The following is a 22,851-nucleotide window of genomic DNA, read 5'->3' on the forward strand; positions in this document are numbered from 1 at the left end:
GTTTATAGTGAATAAACTCAATATAGCAACTTTACCTTTTGGGATGGGGAGTTAGAAGGAGTTGGGGAGGGAGGAATACATAAGTTGAAGAATAGGGGAAGGTTAGCAGTGAGGCCAGAGGACACAGGCAAGAGAAGAAAAGAAAGATAAAGAAGAAATACCAATTAGGGGCAAAAAAGGAACATAAAGGGAGATGAAGAACAATGTAGGACAGCAAGGGAGTGAGGCAGAGAGAGAGAGAGAAAGAAAAGAGAAAAGAAAGAAAAAAGAGAAAAATAAAAATATGAATAGTAGCAAAGAAGAAAAAAAATTGAAAATAAGAGCAAAAAGAAATAGTGGTAACTTTGAAAATAACAAACGATAAAAATGAAGGGCCTCCTTCAGGGTATGTCTCTGCTGTCACAATAGACAATGTGAGCAGTAGTGTGTGGTTATAAGTCAATGAGTCTCAGTAAGCCAGTCACAGACTCGTGAGATTCAGGCAGATTTCTGGCTGCAAGTCCCAAGTTGAGCTCCCTGTCCTCCTGCAGGGTTGAACTCTGCAAAGTTCTACTGCAGGTTCTAGCTGCCTTTCCCCTGAAGATAGTGCAGGTTCCGATGGGAGGTGATGATTCCTCCAACTTAGCAAGCACGGTGGCCTGGTGTGCCTTTATTGCAGAGATTCTCTTCACTTTTCCAGTGGGCTTCTGTTTTCATCAGGGAGCCTGAGAGAGGCCCTCTCTCTGTTGTTCACGTCTGCAGCTCAGGACAGTGGCCTTCATGCTCCCCTGTGCCTTTGTAGTGTGGATCCAAGTAGCTGTACAGCCAAGAGGCGGGGGCTGTTGTCCTGGTCGAAAGTGGTTGGAGCGAACTGGACTGATCAGGGCACACTCAGCCTGTGCGTGCGTGCTCTGCCCGTGCGCATGGCCAAGCTGGAGGCTGGTGGGGAAGCCCTGGGGGTCCTCACTGGCTCAGTCTCCTGGTTGAAAGTGGGTGGAGCGAGCTGGACTAAGCAGGTCACACTCAGCCCTCAGTTACTCTACCAGTGCACACGGCCAAGCTGGAGGCTGGTGGGCAAGCCCCAGGGTCCTCACCGCCTCAGTCTCCAGATCGTTCTCCTGGTCAAAAGTCTCGGCTAGCTTTTTATTAGTGTCTTCTGTCAGCTCATTGATCACTTTGTTTATTAAGTTCATTATCTGTTTAGTTATGTCATCTTTAAGCTCGTTGAGTACCTTTTTGATCTGTTTTTTGTCCCTTCTTTTATCATTTCATATAATTCAGCTGTTTGGCTTTTGATTCCCTCTCCATCAATGCCCCATGGATTAACTTTGGAGGAGTTGGGGGTTTGGGGAGGCATTTTGTTTTTTTCTCATGTTTCTATTGTTATTTTCTGTTGAGGTTGAAAGTTGGTTATAGTGCACAAATGTGTTGCCAACCTGGCAATCTCTTCGGTTAGTGTCTGCTTTCCAGTGATGTGCTGTTGGTGTGGCTAACTTTAGGCCTTTGCTCTGTTCAAAGATCTGATCACCACTGTTAATTTGGGGAGGGTGCAATGTAATTGGCTCAGCACCCAGTTCTCTTGAAATGAAACGCAGTATCGTTAATGACACAAAGACAAACCAGATATCAGTATATAGAAAAATTAATTAGGGAACAACTATGTCATCCTGGAAATGGTAACAAAATTAGCAACAATAATAGAGTCAAAGACAAAATGGATATTGACATACCACAAGAGCCAATAGTAGCTACCATGGTACAACCTTTAACAGTACAGATCTGTAATTATGATATAGATACAAAATACACCAAATATTGACATACAGTAAATACTCAGTGTAACAACTATACCACCATTAACAATAGAAAAGGATTCAATAATAGTCCATTATATATCTAAAGATTAAAAAAACTTAATACTAGTAAAGATGAAGTGGATAAGGGGGAAATGAAAGAAATAAAATTCGAAAAATAAAAGGAATATTGTAAGGTGTAAAGTAAGATACAAGATTCTATTAAGTAAAATAAAATTAATAGAATTGGATAAAAGTAACAGAGAAGAAAAAGCAAGAAAAATAAGAGAACCAAATAAAGAGAAAACAAATCCTTAAATGCTCAATATTCAATGAAGAAAAAGAGATATGAATCCAAAAAATTTTCTCTGTGGTTATGAATGAGTGGCTTCTTTCCAAGGTCTACAGTATTGGGGGAGGGATAGTGTGTCACTACTAAGACCTATTTTGTTTCCACATCCATGTTTTTGTGTGAATGCTGAATCCTGCACTCTTTCCTGCAGGGTGTGGTTGGTCAGTGATGTCCGTCCTATAGCTGATTCACTCAGCCACTCCCAGTTTCCCTGTCCTGAAGTCACGGCTTTCTTTGTCCCCAAGTTTCTGTGTGCCCCAAGTCACAGCTTTCTCTGCTTAGCTTTTGGCCTGTGCATTTGTGAAGTGTCCTGCCCCTTCCAGGGTTCTCTCTGTTTTTATACCCTGACAGTGGCAGCCATCCAAGTAGAAGTACTTCCCTGTTCACATTGGCAGATGGAGAAGGCAAACAGATCACTGAATCCATTCTGGGTGTAGGCAGTAGGGCAGAGTTGGGATCAAGCAATCTGCTGTACTCCATATCTGCACTGTCAGACCCAGCCCCATCTGAAAATCGCACGACCGGCCTGGCTTCTCACCACAGAGAGTGGAATCCTCATGTCCTTCCCAGCCTGAGCTTAAACTTCTCTGGGAATCTATGTCAAGCTTGCATCCTCTCCATGACTGTCTCTTGTAGCCATCTTCCACCAAGTCACTGCGATAGGGTGACCCCAGAAACCCTGAAGTGTAGTTTTTCTGTGGCTCAACCTTAAACAGTTAACCCCTTCCCCAAATGGTTCCTGATTAAACACTCTCTAATACAATGGGAGCTACACAGGATTTCTTCTCCAATTCTAGCCTTCTATTCAGAAGTAGTCACTTTCAGAGCAAAACTCCACACCTTTTTTTTTTTTTTTTTTTTGAGGCAAGCTCTCACTATGTAGTGCAGGCTGCCCTTGAACTCAGCTGGCCTTGAACTCATGGCAATCCTCCTGCCTCAGCCTCCCACCTGCTGGGGTTACAGGTGTGTGCCACCATGCCCAGCCCCCATAGTATTTTTTCAGTGTATAATAACCATGGGCTTTCCTTGGGGCTAATGCTGCTGGCTCATTGTTTCTCTCGGAGCTGCTGACCCTCTCTGGGCTTATTTTGTATTAGTGAAGACAAGTCCTCCTCCCTGGGAGCTGGGGTTAGTCATTCTGACTGCTCTGTTTTTTTCTCTGCTTTGTGCTCAGTTTCTTTACCTTTGTAGCTTCTGGTTTTCCTATCATCTCCCTCTCATTCCTAGAGATCCAGTTCTTTTTTTCTTCACTGAGTTGTTTCCAGGTATCTCAATTTCAGGTTGTAGGGAGGGTGTGTTTTGCTGCCAATCTTTCTGTTCCAGAGTTCTTGTTTATTAAGAGTGTATGTCCTTTGAGCTTGCACTTGTGAGTGGCAAGGGAAGGCAACCAGCATACGTCAGGTACTGACAGTGCCTATCATTCTGTTGGGGACTGCAAGCACGTCATCTCTTTCACTTCTTCTAATAGGCTTGTGAAGTATGAAAGATTTTTCCTCTATCTTTTCAAGTGAAAAAACTATCCCAGAAAGGTTAATTAGCCACATACCTAATGAGTAGCAGAGCTGGGACTTGCATCTGGATCTTTCTGATTCCAGTGCCTGTTATATTCCCCCACAAATATCCCATTGGAAAACCATAAGCAACATAGAGGTAATCTCTAATTTTTATATCCCCAAATAACATATATGCCTTACATATGATTATACCTGGGATCTCTCCATTCACCTTGCATCTGCAGCTTAGAATTTTTTTTTCTTAAATTCTTTTATTGGTATATTTTAGGTATGCGATACGTTTACATATATCATTGGGTGCTTGTACCTGTACATGATGTATCTTGGGTCTTATTTTTTCCCCATTACCTGTGCACCCTTCACTCCCTCCACCCTTCCCTATTTACATGGACTTCATTTCAGTTTTTTTTCTTTTTTCATAATTTTTCCTTTCCCCTTCCCCTCCCACCACCCCTACCCCTTTGGACCTTTAATTCCTATTTCAAATTATCAATTATTCGTTTTAATCATTTTAGCCCTTATTTACACTTTCAGTTTCTCACATTAGAGAAACTCTTCGGTATTTACACATGTGTGACCTATTTATTTCACTTAAGAGTATGGTCTAAATATGCATCCATTTAACTATAAATGTCTCTAGTTTCTCATTCTTTATGGATGAGTAGTATTCCACTTTATAAAAAAACCACATCTTTATCCAGTTTCTAGGTGATGGGCACTTGGGCTGTTTCCATGCAGCTTGAAATTTTTTCCTTTCACTTGACTGTAAGTTGTAGACCATTAATTCTCCTTCATTAAGATCTGTTTACATGTCCTTTTTCCATACATGTCCTACTGTTTTGCTATATGATCTCATTGCTTCATACCTGCCCTGTTGTGCTGTGTGCTCTCTGGTCTCCTGATTATTCCCTATACTTGCCATGTGTATTAGTCTGCTTTCCTGTTGCTGAGACACAATACCCAACACTCATAACTTATAGAGGAGAGGTTTAATTTGGCTCATAGTTTAAGTGGATTCATTTGGTGGTTTGCAGGCTCCAAGGCAGAAACCTCATGGTGGAAAGGTTTAGAGGAGCAAAGCTAGGTAGATGCCAAAGCAAATCAAGTTAACACTCTACCCCAAATGCCACAGTGTGTCACCTCCCGGATGATCTTGCCAAGAGCACAGCTACTAAAAGCCTTTCTACCCGTCTTGTCCTATAGAGGCTCAGCTAGTAGGTGAGGCCTTTGTGATCTGCTAGCTGCAGCTCCCACTGGCTCCCTCTGGCTGTGCAATGATCCCCCGCCAGTCTTATGGAGCTACTTGCAGGCCCTGTATAGGGCTGCTGTTTTCTTTGTCCTTGTCTTTGCAATGCTTTTTTTTTCTTACATCCTGGAGGGCATTTTTCAAAACTCATCTCAAGTATTTTTTCTCCTCTTCACCCCCTGGGGTAAACTTAATCACTTTTCATTTATTCTCACATGTTGTGCAGTATTTTTGTAATAATATTTCAACTATTTCTTTTATTTATTTACATGACTGTGGCAGTGGGGTTTAAAAAACATTTTGGAGCTAGAGGTTTTTGCGTTACCATATTCTTTTTTGGATGACTCTAAAAATCGTCCATTGTGCATGTCAAAGCATATGTTTTATGGTTGGTCGGTAAAGAGAACTGTCCTATATAAAGAATATTATAATAGATGAAATGTTCTTTGATTTAGATTTTTCCTTTTTTTTAGAACTCTTTTATTTTTGTGTGTGTTACTGGGGATCGAACTCAGGACCTTGTGCTTGTAAGGAAAGCACAGTGCCACTGAGCTAAATCCCCAGTGATTATTCCTTTTTAAAAACCTCATTTAAAGGAAAGATTAAAATCTAATTTGTCTCACAGTGCTACCAGGTGATAGATTCTTCCCCGAGAAGAAAGTTCTGCCTGTGAAAACATTCTGTGAACTGATGAAATATGCAAATAAAGTTCTTGTAGTTTTCACCTTTTAATTCCACTGTGGTTTGATTTCAGTCTGCTAATGATATCACTGCAGATTAAGACCAGCAGATTCCCTGCAGGGGATAATTGTTCTTCAGTACCCAATTTTGCACATGTGATCTCTGTTCAGTGGTGGGTATTCTGTTGTATTTAATGTGTCACATGGAAACAATACAGATACCACAGTGCGGCTGTGAGGCTGGGGGAGCCAAGCAGGAAAGATGGGAAATCATTCTGTAACGAGTACCTCTAAATGACTTTGTTTGTTTGGAGATGGGGTCTCACAGTGTTGTGAGGCTGGCCTTGAACTCCGGGGGTCAAGCAGTTCTTTCTCTGTTCAGCCTTTTGAATAGCCTGAACTATAGCTATGCATCATTGCTCCCAGCTTGCTTTTGGTATTTTTTATTTTTTCTCCACATATAGCATGCTGTACTGTGAATGTGACCCAGGAGTTTGATTTTTGTTGATTGCCAACTTGATTGATTTGATGGCAGGAAGCAGCACATCTTGTACTCACAGGATGTACTTGTTACACAACATGAGTACCCTAAACCAATCCTTTCTCTGTCCTTTCTTCATCTAGACAGATAGAATGTTGTGAAACAGCAGATGAATTCTATAGCACTATGGGGCGCCTTACCCAGGAGATGCTGGAGAATGACCTTCTACAAAGCCATGAACTCATGCAGGTGAGTGGGCAGCGTGTCCAGCCTGGGTGTGGGAGCCCAGGGTACTGTGGGAATAAATGGTGCTGGGCAGTGGTCATGGGAAATGTGTTCAGCCAGCTCTCAAACTTAGTTTTTCAGTTGACTAGAGTCAATGTATAGTTTGGTAAGAATCTGTGTCACAAGAAGAGAGAAGAGACCAAGCATGGTGGCCCATGCCTGTAATCTCAACACTCAGGAGGCTGAGGCAGAAGGATCGCTATGAGTTCGAGGCCAGCCTGAGCTACATAGTGAGTTCAAGGCCAGCCTGGAATACATAGTGAAACCCTATCTCAGAAAAAACAAAACACCTAAAACCCAAAACAAACCAAACAACACCCCCCCCATTATGAGATAGAAGAAATGAATATTGGCTGTTTGTTGGGGTCCTCTTTCAAATCATGTTGCTTAAAAATCATTGAGCCCAAGATAAAAATAGATTGCAAAAGAAAAGATAAAACCACTCGATGTTTATTCTGAAACTGATTCTTCCTGCCCTTAAAGAGAGGGTTATGGGGTAAAAAAATTATTTTGGGGAAGAAATTATTGAGGATGAAAGAGATTATTTTAATCAGCCTTTTGGGTTTATTACCAACTCAGGTTACTAAAAATTAATCATAGGTTTCAGTTTGGAACACTTGAAGGATTTAGTTATTTTGTGGGATGTAACTGCAGTTCAAGATCATGTTCAACAAGTCACTGAAATTGACAGCAGGCATCAAAAAAGATAGCTGATCTTTGAGTGTTCTCTCTTCCATTAGATTCTGAAACATAGTTTTGCCCTTGTTCTCCTTCAGCACTTTTGACCACTTCTCTTCCTGCCTCTTCCTCTTGCCACTGACCATCTGTGTGATCTCTCTGAAGTTGTCCTTGGCCTTTCTTTCTTCCTTTGATACGTTCTCCTTTTTCTTGGTTTCAACTTTCACCTTTATGCTGGATTCCATGCTTGGGGTCACTTTTGAGTGCTATAGTCCAGTCAAACAAACTAGAAAACTAAGGTTCAGGTACTGATTTAGAGCTTGAAAGAGGGTGATCTTCATCCTTCACTTACTTCTTGGTACTCCCAGCTCCTTCTCAGAATCTGTTGCTGCTGGGGATGGTGGTGCACATCTGTAATCCCAACACTTGGGAGGCTGAGGCAGGAGGATTGCTGTGAGTTAGAGGCCGGCCTGGGCTGCATAGTGAGTTCAAGACCAGGCTGAACTACATAGTGAGACCCAGGCGCTCGCGCTCTCTCTCTCTCTCTCTCTCTCTCTCTCTCTCTCTCTCTCTCACACACACACACACACACACACACACACACACACAAGAATCTGTTTCTCTTAGCAAATAGCTAACTGATTTATCAAGAACACTCATTGCCTACCATAACTTTCCTGAGCTTTCATATTTCCATGTTTCTTTGCATTGTCATCTCTTCATTCCTTCTTGTCTGTCTCAAAGGAGGAAGTTTTCTACCTGACCCTGAATTTGTGCTTGGATTCTAGCTCTTCTCATAGTTCCTGGGCCATTGCTTCTATGTTCATACTCTCTTGGAGGGAGGTGCCTTATGTTGAGCATCATTCCATGTCCTACATCTTTGCCTGGCATTTTCCATGTATCCTGCAGAACTGCCAGAATCATATGCCTAGAGAAGGACTCTGAGAGAACAATCCTTCTCTCTCCTAGGTGAAAGTCCCATGGCTTCTCCCTATCTACAAAACAGCATAGATTTCTCAGCTAACTATCCAGTGCTTCTTACTATTTGGTGTTGATCTACATTTTCAGCCAAAGCTCTTGTTCCTCCTTCCATACCTTTATCCTAGTCTTATCAAGCTAAACTGTCTTCCATGCTTGAAGAAATACCTGGAAGCACATTTTGCCTATACCTGTGCTTTCTCAGTGATCTTTGCTCTTCTGCTTTCACATACCTTCTTTTGGAAAGTTTCAATTCAGATACTGGCTCCTTCATGAAACTTCTCTCACGATCTTAACTTAAAAAAATCTTCCATTTCACTGAGTATTTTATTTGTCATATCTTGAATGCTTTCATCATATTCTGCCTCAAATTAGTACTGTATCTTATTCTCTCAGTGATACTGGAACTTCCTTGAGTGCAGAAGCTACTTAGCACTTTGCCTTCATGAGAGTAGCTCTATAAGTTTATTAATTCAGCAAGCAAACATTTATCGAGAGTCTCTGATTAGTTTTCTGCCTTTTCTTTTTCAATCAGTGTTTGTTGGTTTACACAAAGCTTGCAGATGACAGCCTTCCTTCCTCTTTCTTTCTCTAATACAGTCAGCATCTTGATGGGAAAGTAGTTGTCCGCACTGTTGCTTTCTTCATTTCATTGTGCTACACACTGAGGGCTTCTGTGAGTACTGTAAATAAAATGTCTCAGCTTTGTTTTCTAGGCTCCATATTAACTTCTCCAAATATTTATGGAGCATCTCTAAATGTCAGGTACTGAACCAGATTCTGAGGATACAGATGGGAAGAAGATATGGGTTCTATCTCCAGGGGGCTCATAGTTTCCTATAACGTAGAGTGGGATGTGCACTGAAAGAGAAGTGCTGGGAGCTGTGGAGGAAAGAGGGCCTGATGCCTGATAGGCAGGAAGAGTGGGAGGGGCTGGGGAGAAATTGGAAATGGTTCCCCTGAGGGAATTAATGTTCTTTTCTACCTTTAAAGATGAATAGGAGTTGGCTGGGCTCTATGTGTGTGCATGCAGGTGCCCGGGACATTTGTTGGAGGCGCTGATCCAAAGTGGACTGTCAGTGGCTGGTGGTTAAGGGAGCACCCTGAGCAAAGGCATAGCAATGGGATGCTGGGTAGTGTGTAGTTGACACCATGAGGAGTTTGGCACTCAGGCCTCGGTTAGGGAAGATTCCAGCCCATTGTAAGCAGCTTGAACTTGATCTTTAGGGCTGACATTATGAAACTGTGTTTGTTGGAGTTGTAGGGTTTCTGTGGACCCTTGGAAAGGGAAAAAGAGCTGTGAATCCAAAATATTTTTAAGAAGATGAGGAAAATGTTTTGAGTTGTGGGTATTGTTTTGTTTTGTTTGTGACAGAGTCTCACTCTATAGCCCAAGCTGGCCTTAGGCTTGCAATCCTCCTGCCTCAGTCTCCCAAGTACTGGGAATACAGGTGTGTGCCTGTGATCTGGACCCAGATTGAGCAGTGTTTTATATCAACTGTACATGGACAGCTCTGTGAAAGATGGATCTGAAAAGATTAAGTCTGACAGCAGGAAGGCCTGTGAGAAGGCAGGGAAAGGTAAAGACAAGAATGGAACAGAGGCAATATTTAGAAAATGAAATTGCTTGGGTGTGGTCTTGGAAACTGGATACAGGGATGTGGGGAAGGAATAGGGGAAATGAAGGAAACCTGTAAACTTTTGGCTTGGGAGGAAGAGTAAGTTTATTTGGGGGAGGAGGTGAGTGCATTTTCAGGACGCATCAGAGGTGTTCTTTGGCTGTCCTGTTCCTTAATCCAAAGGTATCCCTCACTGCTTCAAAACCGAAATCTGCCTGCTGGTCATCACTCTTTTCCTGCCCAGGCCTCTGTAGGCCCTAGTTCCCTCCAGTGCTGCATCAGTGGAAACCCCATGTGCCCACATGGTCTCAGCTCAGCTCCTCTCTTCACCCCCACAGCCTCCATTCTCTGCCCTCACTGATGATGCCTCCTCTTTACTAAAGATTTTCAACAGTTGATTTAATGCCAACTGTGGATGATTAGATGTCATTTTGTACTTTTCAAGTATGTTAATTTTTTTCTCTTTAGGAAGACACAAGTTTCTTGATGAAAGGGGCTTCATATTACTCTCTCTGTAGCACCCAACAGAGTGCTAAGAATATAACTGCTTGCTCAGTAACTATGCAGAATCATAGAAGATTTTATTTTGAGGCAGTGGTTTTTAAACTGGACTGTGTAAAATAAATATTTCTGGAGTATATAAAAATGTAGGTATTTGGCCCATGGATATGTCTGAGACAGGTGGCTTTTAAACCAGTTAGAGAAACTGGTTTTAAAAAGGCTTAAATATCAACTTATCTAGTTCTGTCATTTTACAGAAAGTTACCCTGCTTTAAGAAAATCCTAGAGAGAGAATTATGGGCTGTGGCATGACTGATTAGATTCCATTTTAGTAGTATTTCCAAGTCATGTCAAGGAAAACATCTGAGTGAAGATGAACTAAGCCTAACTTTGTGCAAGTTATATTTTCATATTTCTTGTAAAACGTGTCAGTAATGAAAAAAGGAAATATAATTCCTTTTCAACAGTGCCTAAATATAAATGTCTATTTAAATGTATATTGGTATTTCAGATAGTAAATAGACTTGTCAATTTTCCCTGGCATCCAGAATATCAGAAATGGTGAATGCCATTTCAAACCACTCTTTCTGAATTCATTCTTAAAAAAAAAATTCAATAACTGTGATCCAGCTATGGTGGACCATAAATCTGTCAACAAACTTGACATTACTCCAGATGAAAAATGTGGGCTGAATATAAAGTCTGTATTTTTGAGCTGAAGAGATGAAAGGATTCTCCTCTTCTGGCTTTTCCTGATGCTCTGTCTTCTAAGTGACGTACGCAAGTTAGTATACTGGGTCCCCTCTGTAGATCATGTAACTCTTCTAATTAGCGGAGGCCAATTTTTGCTTTTAAAAAATCTGTAGTGTTAAGTAGGGAAATTGGGGAATGCTGTTAAAATAGTGTATCTGGATTTCAGCAGCACCTTTGACAACATCTTTGGTAAATTTCTTGAGGGAAATATGGAGTAAAATTAAGTTTCTATTATTAGAAGGATGGTATGTGTTTTAACAATATAGTTCCCTGTTGTCTGGAAGCAGCTGTCACATGCCTTAGGCCAGAACTGCCCTTGGACCCAACTCTTCACTTTTTCCATCAGTGATGGGTTGGAAATCTCAAGGATGTGGATGCTTGTTCAATACAAGGACAATGTTTGATTAATTAGTTCTGTCAAAAATTGAATCCATCTGCCCTGCAGAATGGTGTGTGCCCATAGCTGGAAGTGTTTAGGCAGCGCCTTTGAGGCCATCTGTTAGAGATGCACTAGAAGAAGCTCTTGCGTGGGAGAGAGGTTGAGCTAAATTATGTTTAAATTCCTTTAGAACCCTAAGATTCTATTACTGTACCATTTTGGCTCTAAGAGCTTAGTAAAATTTATTTCTTGAAATCTGTTGTAAATCTCTAATTTGTAAGTTAGAAGCCTAGAGGTTTTTATGTACTCAGAGTGCTGTCATGGTGAGCCAGAGATACTTAAGGGACATAGGACAAATACGCCTTCAGACATGTGAGATCTTGAATAAGTGAGCAAATATAAGCAAAGAAGAACTATAAACAAGTTTGCTTCAGACACACTGATTGCTTCTTTGAAGGACTAAACATAAGTAAACAATAGAAGAAGGAACCTGAAATAGAAAATAGAAGCCTTCTCTCTGTCCCCCTCCCTTTTCTTTTCTTTTCTTTTTTCTTTTTTCTTTTCTTATTAGGGGTCTTCAGTCAAGAGTGCTCAGAGCCCAGACCAGATGGTGTAAAATGGAGAGGCAGGAGGTGCTTCCCATTCTTCCATTACAAAACTGGACAAAGAAATTTTCTAATGCCTTGTTACAAAACTAGCAAAAGTAAAACACAGGTGAATCTTCTGCTAGACACCCCATTTTTTGTCTTCAGTGATACATCTTACTCATAAGGAATTTAAAAATCCCTAGCATTAGTAGTCTCATATTTTTTTGTTCTTTCATTTTAAAAGGTTGATCCAAATCATATGGCTTTCTTAAATGTCTGAACCAAGTTATTGAACTGTTAAGAAAAAAGAAATCACATGAGTGAGGGCATGGGTTTGTCCAACTGAGGGATCACATTTGGTGTATGATGGTCAATCCATTCGAGCCCATGCTGCTGTGCCTGAGTTCCAAAACTGAGCTTTGTTTCTAAAGTTAGGATTTTACATCTCTTCCCTCCCCTCAAAAGGGTGTGGTGGAACTAAGACATGGTCATAGGAAGGAGGGAAGAAATCTGCAGTGGCAGCGAGGCAGCTGTTGGATACCTTTGCAAGATCAGAGCATGAGAGTATACTCTAACATTATTAATAAAATTATATGAAGTATTTCACTCACACAGAATGTATTAAGAATAGCATAACAAAACCCACATAATCACCACCAAGCTAAAGAAATAAAATATTAGCAACATGGGTGAACATGCTCCTACTCTTCTTCCTGATCTTACCGACATCTCTCTTTTCAGAAGTAGCTATGACCTCTGAGTTTCATGCTTTTCATTTTTTAGACGAGGAAAAGGAAGCTAGGAAGATTGAAAATTGATGTAATCTCACATTTCAGGCTTATGAAAGCCACAAGATACCTTCTGTTTCTTTTTGGGGGTTAGAGACACACTTTACTGTTAGTAAATTTGTACTGCTTTTGGATATACTCAAGTATGTAGCGTATGTGATAAGACAGTTTAGAGGTGACTTCTGTGGTCCCTGTAAACTAGCTTTGCTTCAATAAGCATGAAGAATTGAAGGAATTTTAGCCAATACTTGTTTGGAATTTTGCAGTGGTATTATAAAGTATAAGTGGATGCCATGAAGTTTGGGGACAGTCAGATAAATGTTCAGGGTGTTAAAAATTGGAATGGATTGTCACAGTGGTGGCATTGACCTACAAAGTGATTGAAGTCCCTTCAGAGCCCTCCTGTTCCTATCCCTGCACGTATTAGATGTCTTAAACCTTCAGAGAAACAGTCCTGCTAATACTGTTTAAAAATATTTTCCTAGAAAAGTGTTAGGATATTTTATTGGCTTCATAGACAAAATGAAAGTGTGATTAATATGCATTTCTAGTCAGTAAGAAACTGAAGGATTGTAGAAATTTGTTTGGAGCTATTAAATTTTTATAAACACAGAAGAGCAAACAAGATTATTCTTGCTGATGAAATGATACATAGTTTTGAAATGCTGGTGTTAAGTGCAGATGCTTTTTCCTGTTTTTAATTACAAGTTTTTTTGACAGCCTGTGTTTTACACCTTGTCGCTTTTTTCTTTTCCCTTAAAAATAAGAGCTAACAATTTTCACTCAGAATTCATTTATAGACATTGTAGAAAGGTGGTATCTGAAGAAAACTTGCAGTTGATCACAAGATCACCCATGAGATAGTTTTATTCAGAAGGCTGACATTAATGTGCATAAAAATCATTGAGACACTGGAAAGCAAGGTGTATATATGAAGGACATTTATGGACTGTTGGTTATAGAGGTGACAGGCATTGTGGGTTTCTGAGTTCATTCAGTATCAAATGACTGGAGGGAGCCAGACTGTTCCGTTTGCTCACCCATGTTCACCAGTTGGAATGCCCAGCCAACTGGGCATTGATTTGAGGACTCATTGTTATGTTTGTCAATACAGATTTGGTATCCCTTATCTGAAGAGCTTGGACCACAAGTGATTCAGAGTTTGGATTTTAGGATATTTACTTGCATGTAATGAGACATCTTGGGAATGGAACCCAGGTCTAAAAACGAAATTTATTTATGTTTCATGTACACCTTATATACAAATAGCCTGATGATAACTTTAAAGTCTTTCTAGTGCACCTGAGTTTTGTTTGTGTTCTGATCTGTGAGGTTAGGTGTGAAATTTTCTATTTTTGGCATCATGTTGGTATGCAAAATGTTTTGGATTTTGAAGCATTTTGGGTTTTGTTTTAGGGATGCTCAATCTACAATGTTCTTTTGTCTTTAAAATGTATATTAGGATAGAATCTCTTACTTGCTGTGTATCTGTCTCTTCACCCTCAACATTATGAAACTTTATCTTTTTGGGGTGGGTAAGAGTGGTTTAGGGCCTCCTTTTAAGACAACGTTTTTGCTTTTATTTTTCAGACTGTGTATGCTATGGCGCCATTCCCTTTTCCACAATTGGCAGAGTTGAGGGAAAAGTACACCTACAACATTACACCATTTCCAGCCACTGTGAAACCCACTTCAGTTTCTGGGTAAGGATTTCTTTTTCCTTGTTGTTTCATGATGGAAGTCTTAGTACCTTGATTATCATTTTTGTAAATTAGTACTTATTAAGCCCTAGAAATATGTGCAAAGTAATTTGGTTCTTAAGAGCTGAATAACTTTTCCAAAGGTTTTGTTTTAAACTCAAGAGAGATTTTAATAAAACAAAATCCTAAAACGAAATCCAAAATGCTTTCCAAAGAAGTTTGGAACATAGTCTGAAGGAATGTTTAGCAAGCCCACAAAATATTTAAAATCTCAATAATTAAAATTATGTGGAACTGGTGTACAAATGGACAGATGAGCTGATTTAAAATACTGTAAAGACCAGAAATTGACAAATATATATACAATTTAGTATATGAAAAATTAGTACATTAAATCAATGGTGAAAAAGTATACAGTTTAGGAAATAGCACTAGGCCAATGAGAATTAATCTAGAAAAAAATCATTCCTCATGTTGTATATTCATATATGGATGAAAGTATTAAATGGAAAATATGAAACAATTAGTGGAAGAAAATATGGAAAAATTCCTCTAGTTCTTTGAAATTGAGGAGCCTTAGTAAATTATTCAAAATAAAAATAAAGGAAAAACATTAAATTTAAGTACTTAAAAATTGTTTTCTACCTGGCCAAAGCCAAAACAGATCCAAACAAAATATCTATAAACAGACTAAAATATATTTGTTGGAAAAGTATTTTTAACTTCTACACAAAATAGAAACTGATATTTCTAATATATAAAATTCCTAGAAAACAATAAGAAAATAGCTACCCAATAGAAAAATGATGAAAAAATGGATTGAGCAGTTTATAAAAAGTGCAGTATCATCAGTCCTGAAAAGCAGCCTAAAACTACCTATTTTTTACCTCTTGGCAAAAATTCAAAAGCTTGATAATGCTCTCTGTTCATAAGGATATAGGAAATAGATAACTCCTGTACATTGCTTGTGGGAGGTTAATTGCTAAAGGATTAGGGACAATCTGTCAGTATATACCAAAATTACTAATGCATATATCCTTTGTCTCAGCAATTCTATCTTTATGACTTATCCCACACATTTATTTTTACACATTCAAAACACAGTATATATTAAGGTTATTTATTGTAGTGTTGTTTACAATAGTATAGTATTGGAAACTAAGTAGGGACCATTAACAGCTGGGTTCCATAACATGGGCTATGTAAATATCAATACAGCTATAGGAATGGGTAAGAAACCTCTATGTGAATGTAGAAAGATTAAAAGCAAAATGTAAAAGTTTATATGGTATGTTAATATTAATTCAAACCAAGGAGAAAAATTTATATAGATATATCTGCTTATCTGTGCATAAATAAGTTGAAGAATACCCAAGAAATTGGTAATAAATGTCACCTATTGGTGTTTTTTTGTTTTTTTTTTTTTGGTACTGGGGATCTAACTCAGGACCTTGCACTTGCAAGGCAGGCATGGTGCCACTGAGCTAAATCCCCAGCCTACTTATTGGAATTAGGTAGGGCAAGAACTAGGAAGAATTTGGCAAGAATGGAAGACTTTTAATAAATCCTATAATTATGTAAATATGACATTTAAACCCATGTGATTATATTACTTATTTTTTTAAAATACCACTATTTTCTTTCACTATTTATTTTTCTTTTATGTTTTCCTAGACGACACGGTAAGGTTGGAGATAGTGATGAGGAGAATGACCCAGATGATGAAGATGCCATTGCTAATACAGTGGGGTGTCTTGGACCTTTCAGTGGGCTCCTGGTGCCTGAACTTCAGAAGTACCAAAAGCAGATTAAAGGTAAATTGGTGGCTGTTGATTTAGATTGTCACCATGTGTTACTTCATCATAACAAGGATATTATTACTGTATCCTTGCAATTATGTACTCCAGGATGACACCATCACTTTCTCCACATTTGATTGTAAGTCTTTAAAGTAGCAGTTCCCCCTTTTATTTTCTTCTCTGGAGAGAAGTGATTTTAGTAACAAATGAAGTAAATGTATGAGATGTTCAGCTTTTATCTGAACAGCAGATATCAGCAGAGGTTAGAATAGTTGAAATCTCTTAATCTTTTAGCTAGTTCCGTGTCAGATTTCCATGTTGTACTGGAGAAGCCTGGTTTCCTGCCTCTCTGTTCTGTGCAGTTTGTGAATATATGCTCCTTGCAGTAATCATTCCTCTTTCTTGGATGTAACCTTAATTTTATTTAATGGATGAATCTAGTCATTGTTGGTGTCCAGGAACAGAAACTCTATGAGATGTAACACTCCTAGGAAGCAGCTGGGAAATGTTTGTTAAATGACTAAAAACATTCATTTCTAGTAACACAGTGGTCTGAAATTTTGATCCATTTATAAAATGTGTCAGTATTTTTAACTTAAGGAAAGTATACTTTTAATGACTGTATAAACTCTGCAAACTGCCAGTCTTTTATAAATCTGCATGCAGTTGTATGAGTATCTGCACAATGATTTTAGACATGTGGTGTTGTGTTTTTCTAAGGGAATTTCGGAAATGGCAATGATTTTTATCTAGGAACAGTTGATCTTATGTTTATATAATAAACATAGAAGTAACAAAATCAGCCAGTAAAGCTCAGTTGAGACACACAGACTAATATGAAAATATAGAAGCTAATCAAAACAAGGACTAGACAAATTCTAGGGGACATTTTTGTGGTTTTGAATTTCCTGGAGGTTAAGATATTACACTGGGTTATAGTGTGATTAATTCCTATTTGATCCTATTACTGTCTTCTGAGCTGCTCTTTTTGTTTCTTCCCTGAGTGCAGAGGCCAGTGAAGACCAGAGTCTGAGGTCCAACAACATTGCAGAGTTGAGTCCAGGAGCCATCAATTCCTATCGAAGTGAATACCACGCGGCATTCAACAGCATGATGATGGAACGCATGACCACAGACATCAATGCCTTGAAGCGGCAGTACTCTCGAATTAAAAAGAAGCAGCAGCAGCAGGTCCATCAGGTGTACATCAGGGCAGGTAATGGGATTCTTTTTGTGAATCAATTTCATCCTGATGAAACTTGTACAGTGAAGACCTCAGGATTACTAAGTGCAGCTTGGTATCCATAGGCTCAGCTGGCATGAGATAGTAGCATGTTTAGCATCTCATTTTTTATTTTATTAGGCTTTAAAGAAGAAAAAAACCATGGGTTCCTTATAGGGCCCAAGGACCAATCAACCAATGGTATTAACCACATCTTTATTTTGTGTGCTTATGGAGATGGGTTGACAAATGATATACAGTGTTGCAAATCCATGCAATCCTTGGACTTGAGAAATTTTTTTATGCATTTGATTGTGGAATATATCTGTGGACTAGTACATTAAGCTATATACTAGTCACTTAGTAATATAACAGATGTTGTGAGCAGGGAAAATGGGCAAAAAACATTAAAAAGCCTGTGTTCACTGATGAGTAAGCAGTATCTTAGGAGTGTACTAAGAACACAATTAGAGTGCAGTTGGAATGCTCTTTTCCAAGGATTGGCAAGCTTAATTTTTCTTTTAATTTGGAAAAATCTCTGAAGAAATTACTTTATTGTTTAATATATGCTGATTTGGGAGTGATTATTCTTATTTTAACTGAATATCCTCATGAAAATTGTGCTTGTCCAGAGTTAACCAAGATGTAAATTTGACATGTTTTTAAGTGGCTTGTGAGCATGTGACTGATCTTGCATAAAACGTGAATTTACCGCCACTTATCAGGAGGAATAGGCAACTCTTGAAGGTTCTTATTTTATTCTGAATTATTAAAAAAGCAATCACAGATCAAAATATATATGCATATATGAAAATATCACATTGAAACCCAAACTTTTATAAAATTAATATGTACTAATAATAATGTATTTTAAAAGGAAAGCAGTCACAAACTGAGCAGTAAGTGGAAGCACTTTAATTTTCAAAGCCCTGGCATTTTCATTTCCTTATTTTATCCTTAAATCATCAGGACTATAATACGATCCATAGTGCTTTCCAGGAGAACAAAGCTTTTGGTGATTTCTAGTTGTCAGCTGGCTTCCAAAATCCATTGAGAACACATAGGTTGTTTTCCATGTTTAGGACCAGGACTAAGCAGTTGATTCTGCTGGGATTCTCAGGATCCTCTGTCTCTTTTATCTCTCACTTCATTACATATCTGTGGTGTGTTCTTGACTTACCTTTTAGGAGCTGACAGCTGATAATCCATAGGGTCATAGTGCTTGTCATCTTAATTTTTAAAAATTTCAAAGAATTTTCTGCATATAAGACCTCTGAGGTTGCTCTCTATGAAAAACAAAGGCTCGCTATAAAAAACATTAGGAAGAGTAGGCACTCATTAATAATGAGGTGGTCAGAGTCCCTGTTCCCTTTTAATTCCCATCCTGCAGTCTCCTCTTTGAAGAGAGAGGACTTGGTTCCCCTGGTGCTAGGGTTAAATTCACTTCTTCTGTCCTCAGTCACATGGCCCTGCCATTACCTACGTGTGGTACATGGGGAGAAATATAGGACGGGATGGGGATCTTCATGTGATTGCTGTTCAGAGTGGATGTGTTTTTCTGTCGTATGTTTCACACAACCTTTCAACATTTCTTTCAGACAAAGGGCCAGTGACCAGCATTCTCCCATCTCAGGTAAACAATTCTCCAGTTATAAATCACCTTCTTTTAGGGAAGAAGATGAAGATGACGAGCAGAGCTGCCAAAAACGCAGTCATCCACATACCTGGCCATGCAGGAGGCAAAGCATCTCCTGTCCACTATGAAGACCTTAAAACAAAGCTCAACTCTCCATGGCGAACTCACATCCGAGTTCACAAAAAGAACCTGCCAAGGACCAAGAGCCATCTGGGCTGTGGTGACACCATAGGGCTGATAGAGGAGCAAAATGAGGGCTGTAAGACCAACAGCCTGGGGACAGGGGAGGACTTCTCCAGTTGTTCAGTCGCTACAGCTGAAACAGAAGGCAGCAACTCTGAAGGTGGCACCATGAGGACAATTGAAGGCCAGTCCCCAGAGCCAGTGTTTGGGGATGCTGATGTTGATGCGTCTACAGTTCAGGTGAAGTTAGAAGCCTTGGAACTGAACCAAGGGGATGCTCCTGCTGAAACTGAACCCAAGGCACACCTGCTGTGCCAGCAGAATGTGCCAGAGCCACACAGTGCCCTTGGAGAAAATAAAGCTACCAGCAAACCTCCCCAGGGCAGCCACTCAAAAACACCCATCTTTAGTCCATTTCCTAGTGTCAAACCACTTCGGAAATCAGTCACCGCCAGGAATTTGGGATTATATGGTCCTACAGAAAGAACCCCAACCGTGCACTTTCCTCAGATGAGCAGGAGCTTCAACAAATCCAGCAGTGGGAACAGTGGCACTAAGAAACGATGATGTCTCCGATCAACTTTGTGTCTGGACTCACCTCGGCATAATGACACGGGAGTTCCAGTGACACCCTCCCAGTTTTATTTGTCTAATGAAAATGAATAGCAGTTCAGAGATAAGCAACAGAAGCCCTTTGCAATGGGAATTGGAAGTTTTATATTGGGAGCTAGAATAGGGATGTTTTCACATCCACCTGATAAAATGGATTCTTGGATTCTTTTTTTTTTCCCCAGGAAAAATAAATATTGTGGTTTTCAAGTGTGGGGTTTTCCCAATTTTTCCTTGTGAACTATTTAGAAAAGACTATCTAGACTGTCATGTCTTCTGTCCTGTTCTGAGCGCCTTTCAGAGTCCCTGTAACACCTCCCAAATCTTCAAGTTCTCTGGGTGTTACTACTACTTAGCATGCATACACCAGCTTGTTAGAACAGAAACTGTAAAAAGAAAGTAAGTTTTAGGTGCAAAAAATTCCTGATTTTACTCTTCCTGCCCTGTTGGTTGGGGGATTGTTTGTGTGTGTGAATTCTCTCTCAGTACCTATCACCAAATTGATTTTTATTCCTATGCTAAAATGTAGGCGAAAAATTAAGATGGTTTTTTAAAAAAACTTTCTATTTCTACCTGTGAAATGAAGAAGACCTTTCAACTGTTGAAATTTAGGTTAATAACCAAATTGAAGATCATACGCAGAGAGCATAAATGGGATATGTGTTAAATATTTGCCCTGGACTGCTTGCTAATTCCACTAAGCTTTTCTCGGAGTTCGTTTTCTTCTCTGAAGGGGAACATTGGTTCTCAGTGGTACAGATGACTTGATGGCTCTGCATAGAGCTTGTCTTCTGTCCTCAACCACGCAGCTCATTTACCCACTGCTTTCTATGGCAGATGCACCAGACTCTGCTCAAAAGCCAGAACATGGCACCTGTGCCTCTGCTACTTGAATTTTGAGCTTTTTTGATTGGATTACTTTGTTACTTGAACACTGCCTTTTTCTGGAGAAGGCCCTGTGCTTTCTAGCTCTCTCTCACCCACTCTATTCCTGCCCTGGTCCCAGTGGGTCAGAGATAGCACCTCTTGTCTCCACTATGCAGTTGGGAATTCTGAGCCACACAGAGGTGAAGTAGCACTTGAATCACTCAAGGTAAATACTCCTGGTATTCCATGTGATTTAGCCAAATTTCCTCCAGTGCAATAGCCGAGTTTATTGCTCTTTGTACACAGATGCATTGGCTACAGAGTTTGTACAAACCAAGACTGGGAAGCCATTCACCACAATCCCCCTCCCCTCCCAGTTTCAAAAGACCTTTCTCCATATGGTACAGAATCCTACGACAGCATTTCACAAAACCAGCTTTGACCTCCTTATTCTGCAAAGGTAGTTCACTTTAAAATTGCTTCATGCACTTGTCATTTGGCAGAACAAAAGGCTCACTCTTCAATCCTCTTCTTCCCACCATCATTGGAATAGATTCACATCCTTATCATCATCGCTGGGAGACCTTGGCAATGCTCACAGCAATATTGTCAGTGCAGTCAATATTAATTTGAACTAGCTAATTTTTAAATTTTGAAGCCAAAGCTATAGTTTTAGAAGGGACTTTTACTATGAGAGACAGCCATTTTTAAAATAATAAAATAGAATGTGGTTGTGTGGGCTTTTTTGAACAGAAAACATGAGAATGACATATATAGTGAGAAAAGCTTATCCTCTTGGTGGTAGTTTTACCCCCAGAGGAACTGAACGGGAAAAGTATGACTGATAAATCATTGCAGTTTTGGCCTCGAGTTCTGCACTGTCTGAAGTTAGCATGCAGCTTCTCAATGAGCAGCTACATCCACAGCCTGCTTTTGGGAAGGGTGTGGGAGGGCGAGTTGGGCTCACTTTTCATACCACCCCCACAAGATGAGGTCCACTGAATTTCTCAAGGCTAAGAAAATGACATGATTTTCTTCCATCTGCTAAACTTTAAGATAAGAATGAGTCCACCTCGTAATTGCACCCCTCATCCCATCCTAAACTAGTCAGACTGATCATGTTCCCCTGGAGGGATATCTGGCTCGAATAGAGTTTTGTTCTTTCCTCCCTGGAGGCAGCTCACTGGCTCCCTGAGGAACTGAGCCTGGGAGGTGGATAATGAGATGGAGCTGTCTGCTGGCTGTCTCAGTGTTGGCACCACATCCTGCGACCTACCAGTGTTTCTTCTTGCCTGTTTCCCAGGGTAGGGCTTCCTGAGAAAGGAATGGATGAGATGGCATGTGGTTTAGAATAAGTACGGGTTGAATGATTGAACAACTGAAAAGATGATAGTCCTTTGCAGATAAAAATGACCTTGTCAGAATTTTAAAACTCCAGCTAATTCCTGTACCAGTAACACATGCATGCATTGTACCAAGTAATCTGTAAATCAATCAAATTTTGAGCCTTGCCTACTTTACAAAATAAAGACATGTGAGTAGCCTCTACCACACAGCATGTGCAAAGACCAGTATGGACCTGCTATCTTCCCTGTGTATTGGATACTGTATGCAAACACCAGAAGTACTTAACAAGTAGCAGTATATTACTAGATATGTCTGTACTCTCTTAGCACTTTTTGGAGAGTCAACTCTGCACCTCTGTCCTCTTTTAAAAGCCTCTAGATCTAAGCCTAGTTTGTAATGTTGACCAATGGGGTGTAACTGTTTGGAACATTGCATTCCCTTTTTTTGGTGTGTGTGTGTCATTGTTTTGAAGAATTGTACTGATTACAAAGATATATGCATAAAGATCCTCGTTGTGGTGGTTGTGCTATTTTATATCCAAGCATGTGGATGAAGCACTATTGTGACATTCCCTTCTCCTTTTTCTTGTCACCCCCTTCCTCCCCTGCTCCCACGTGGTCACCAGAACCAAGGAACCAACCCAGGAAGCTCCCACCCATCACTGGTTTGCAGGGTGGCCTACAACCTGCCTATGCAGAATAGCTGTTCCTAAATGTGAATAAGCAGAGTATGTGTATATGTAAATTAGCGTTAAGACTTAAATGTCCTTCGTTTTGATAAAATAGAACAATAAGAAAATTTAGCTTCATGAATAGAGAGCTGTGATCAAGTGTACAGTTGCTACCATCTCACCTCATAAAACCTGTATATAGTTT

General features: G+C 39.7%; 1 protein-coding gene across 9 annotated transcripts in view; it reads left to right on the forward strand.

Moving 5' to 3' along the window:
- Window positions 1-22,482, forward strand: part of Tbc1d30 (TBC1 domain family member 30) — an 89,879-nt gene extending 67,397 nt beyond the window's left edge. For 4 of the 9 annotated variants that reach the window (XM_087192243.1, XM_021241458.2, XM_013078324.3 and 1 more), the window contains exons 8-13: window positions 6,189-6,294; window positions 14,204-14,316; window positions 15,988-16,127; window positions 17,122-17,328; window positions 17,476-17,535; window positions 18,933-19,972. In XM_087192243.1, the coding sequence (XP_087048369.1) occupies window positions 6,189-6,294; window positions 14,204-14,316; window positions 15,988-16,127; window positions 17,122-17,328; window positions 17,476-17,535; window positions 18,933-19,720 (1,414 nt within the window). In that variant the 3' untranslated portion in view covers window positions 19,721-19,972. Of the gene's footprint in view, window positions 1-6,188; window positions 6,295-14,203; window positions 14,317-15,987; window positions 16,128-17,121; window positions 17,329-17,475; window positions 17,536-18,932 lie in introns of all 9 variants that reach the window. The other 5 variants (XM_087192242.1, XM_087192244.1, XM_021241457.2 and 2 more) reach the window with 4 other exon arrangements.
- Window positions 22,483-22,851: the final 369 nt, after the last annotated feature.

The sequence above is a fragment of the Heterocephalus glaber genome, unplaced genomic scaffold, assembly GCF_053883595.1.
Source record: "Heterocephalus glaber isolate CG9 unplaced genomic scaffold, H.glaber_assembly_v1.0 deba00001569, whole genome shotgun sequence".
NCBI classification, from domain to species: domain Eukaryota; kingdom Metazoa; phylum Chordata; class Mammalia; order Rodentia; family Bathyergidae; genus Heterocephalus; species Heterocephalus glaber.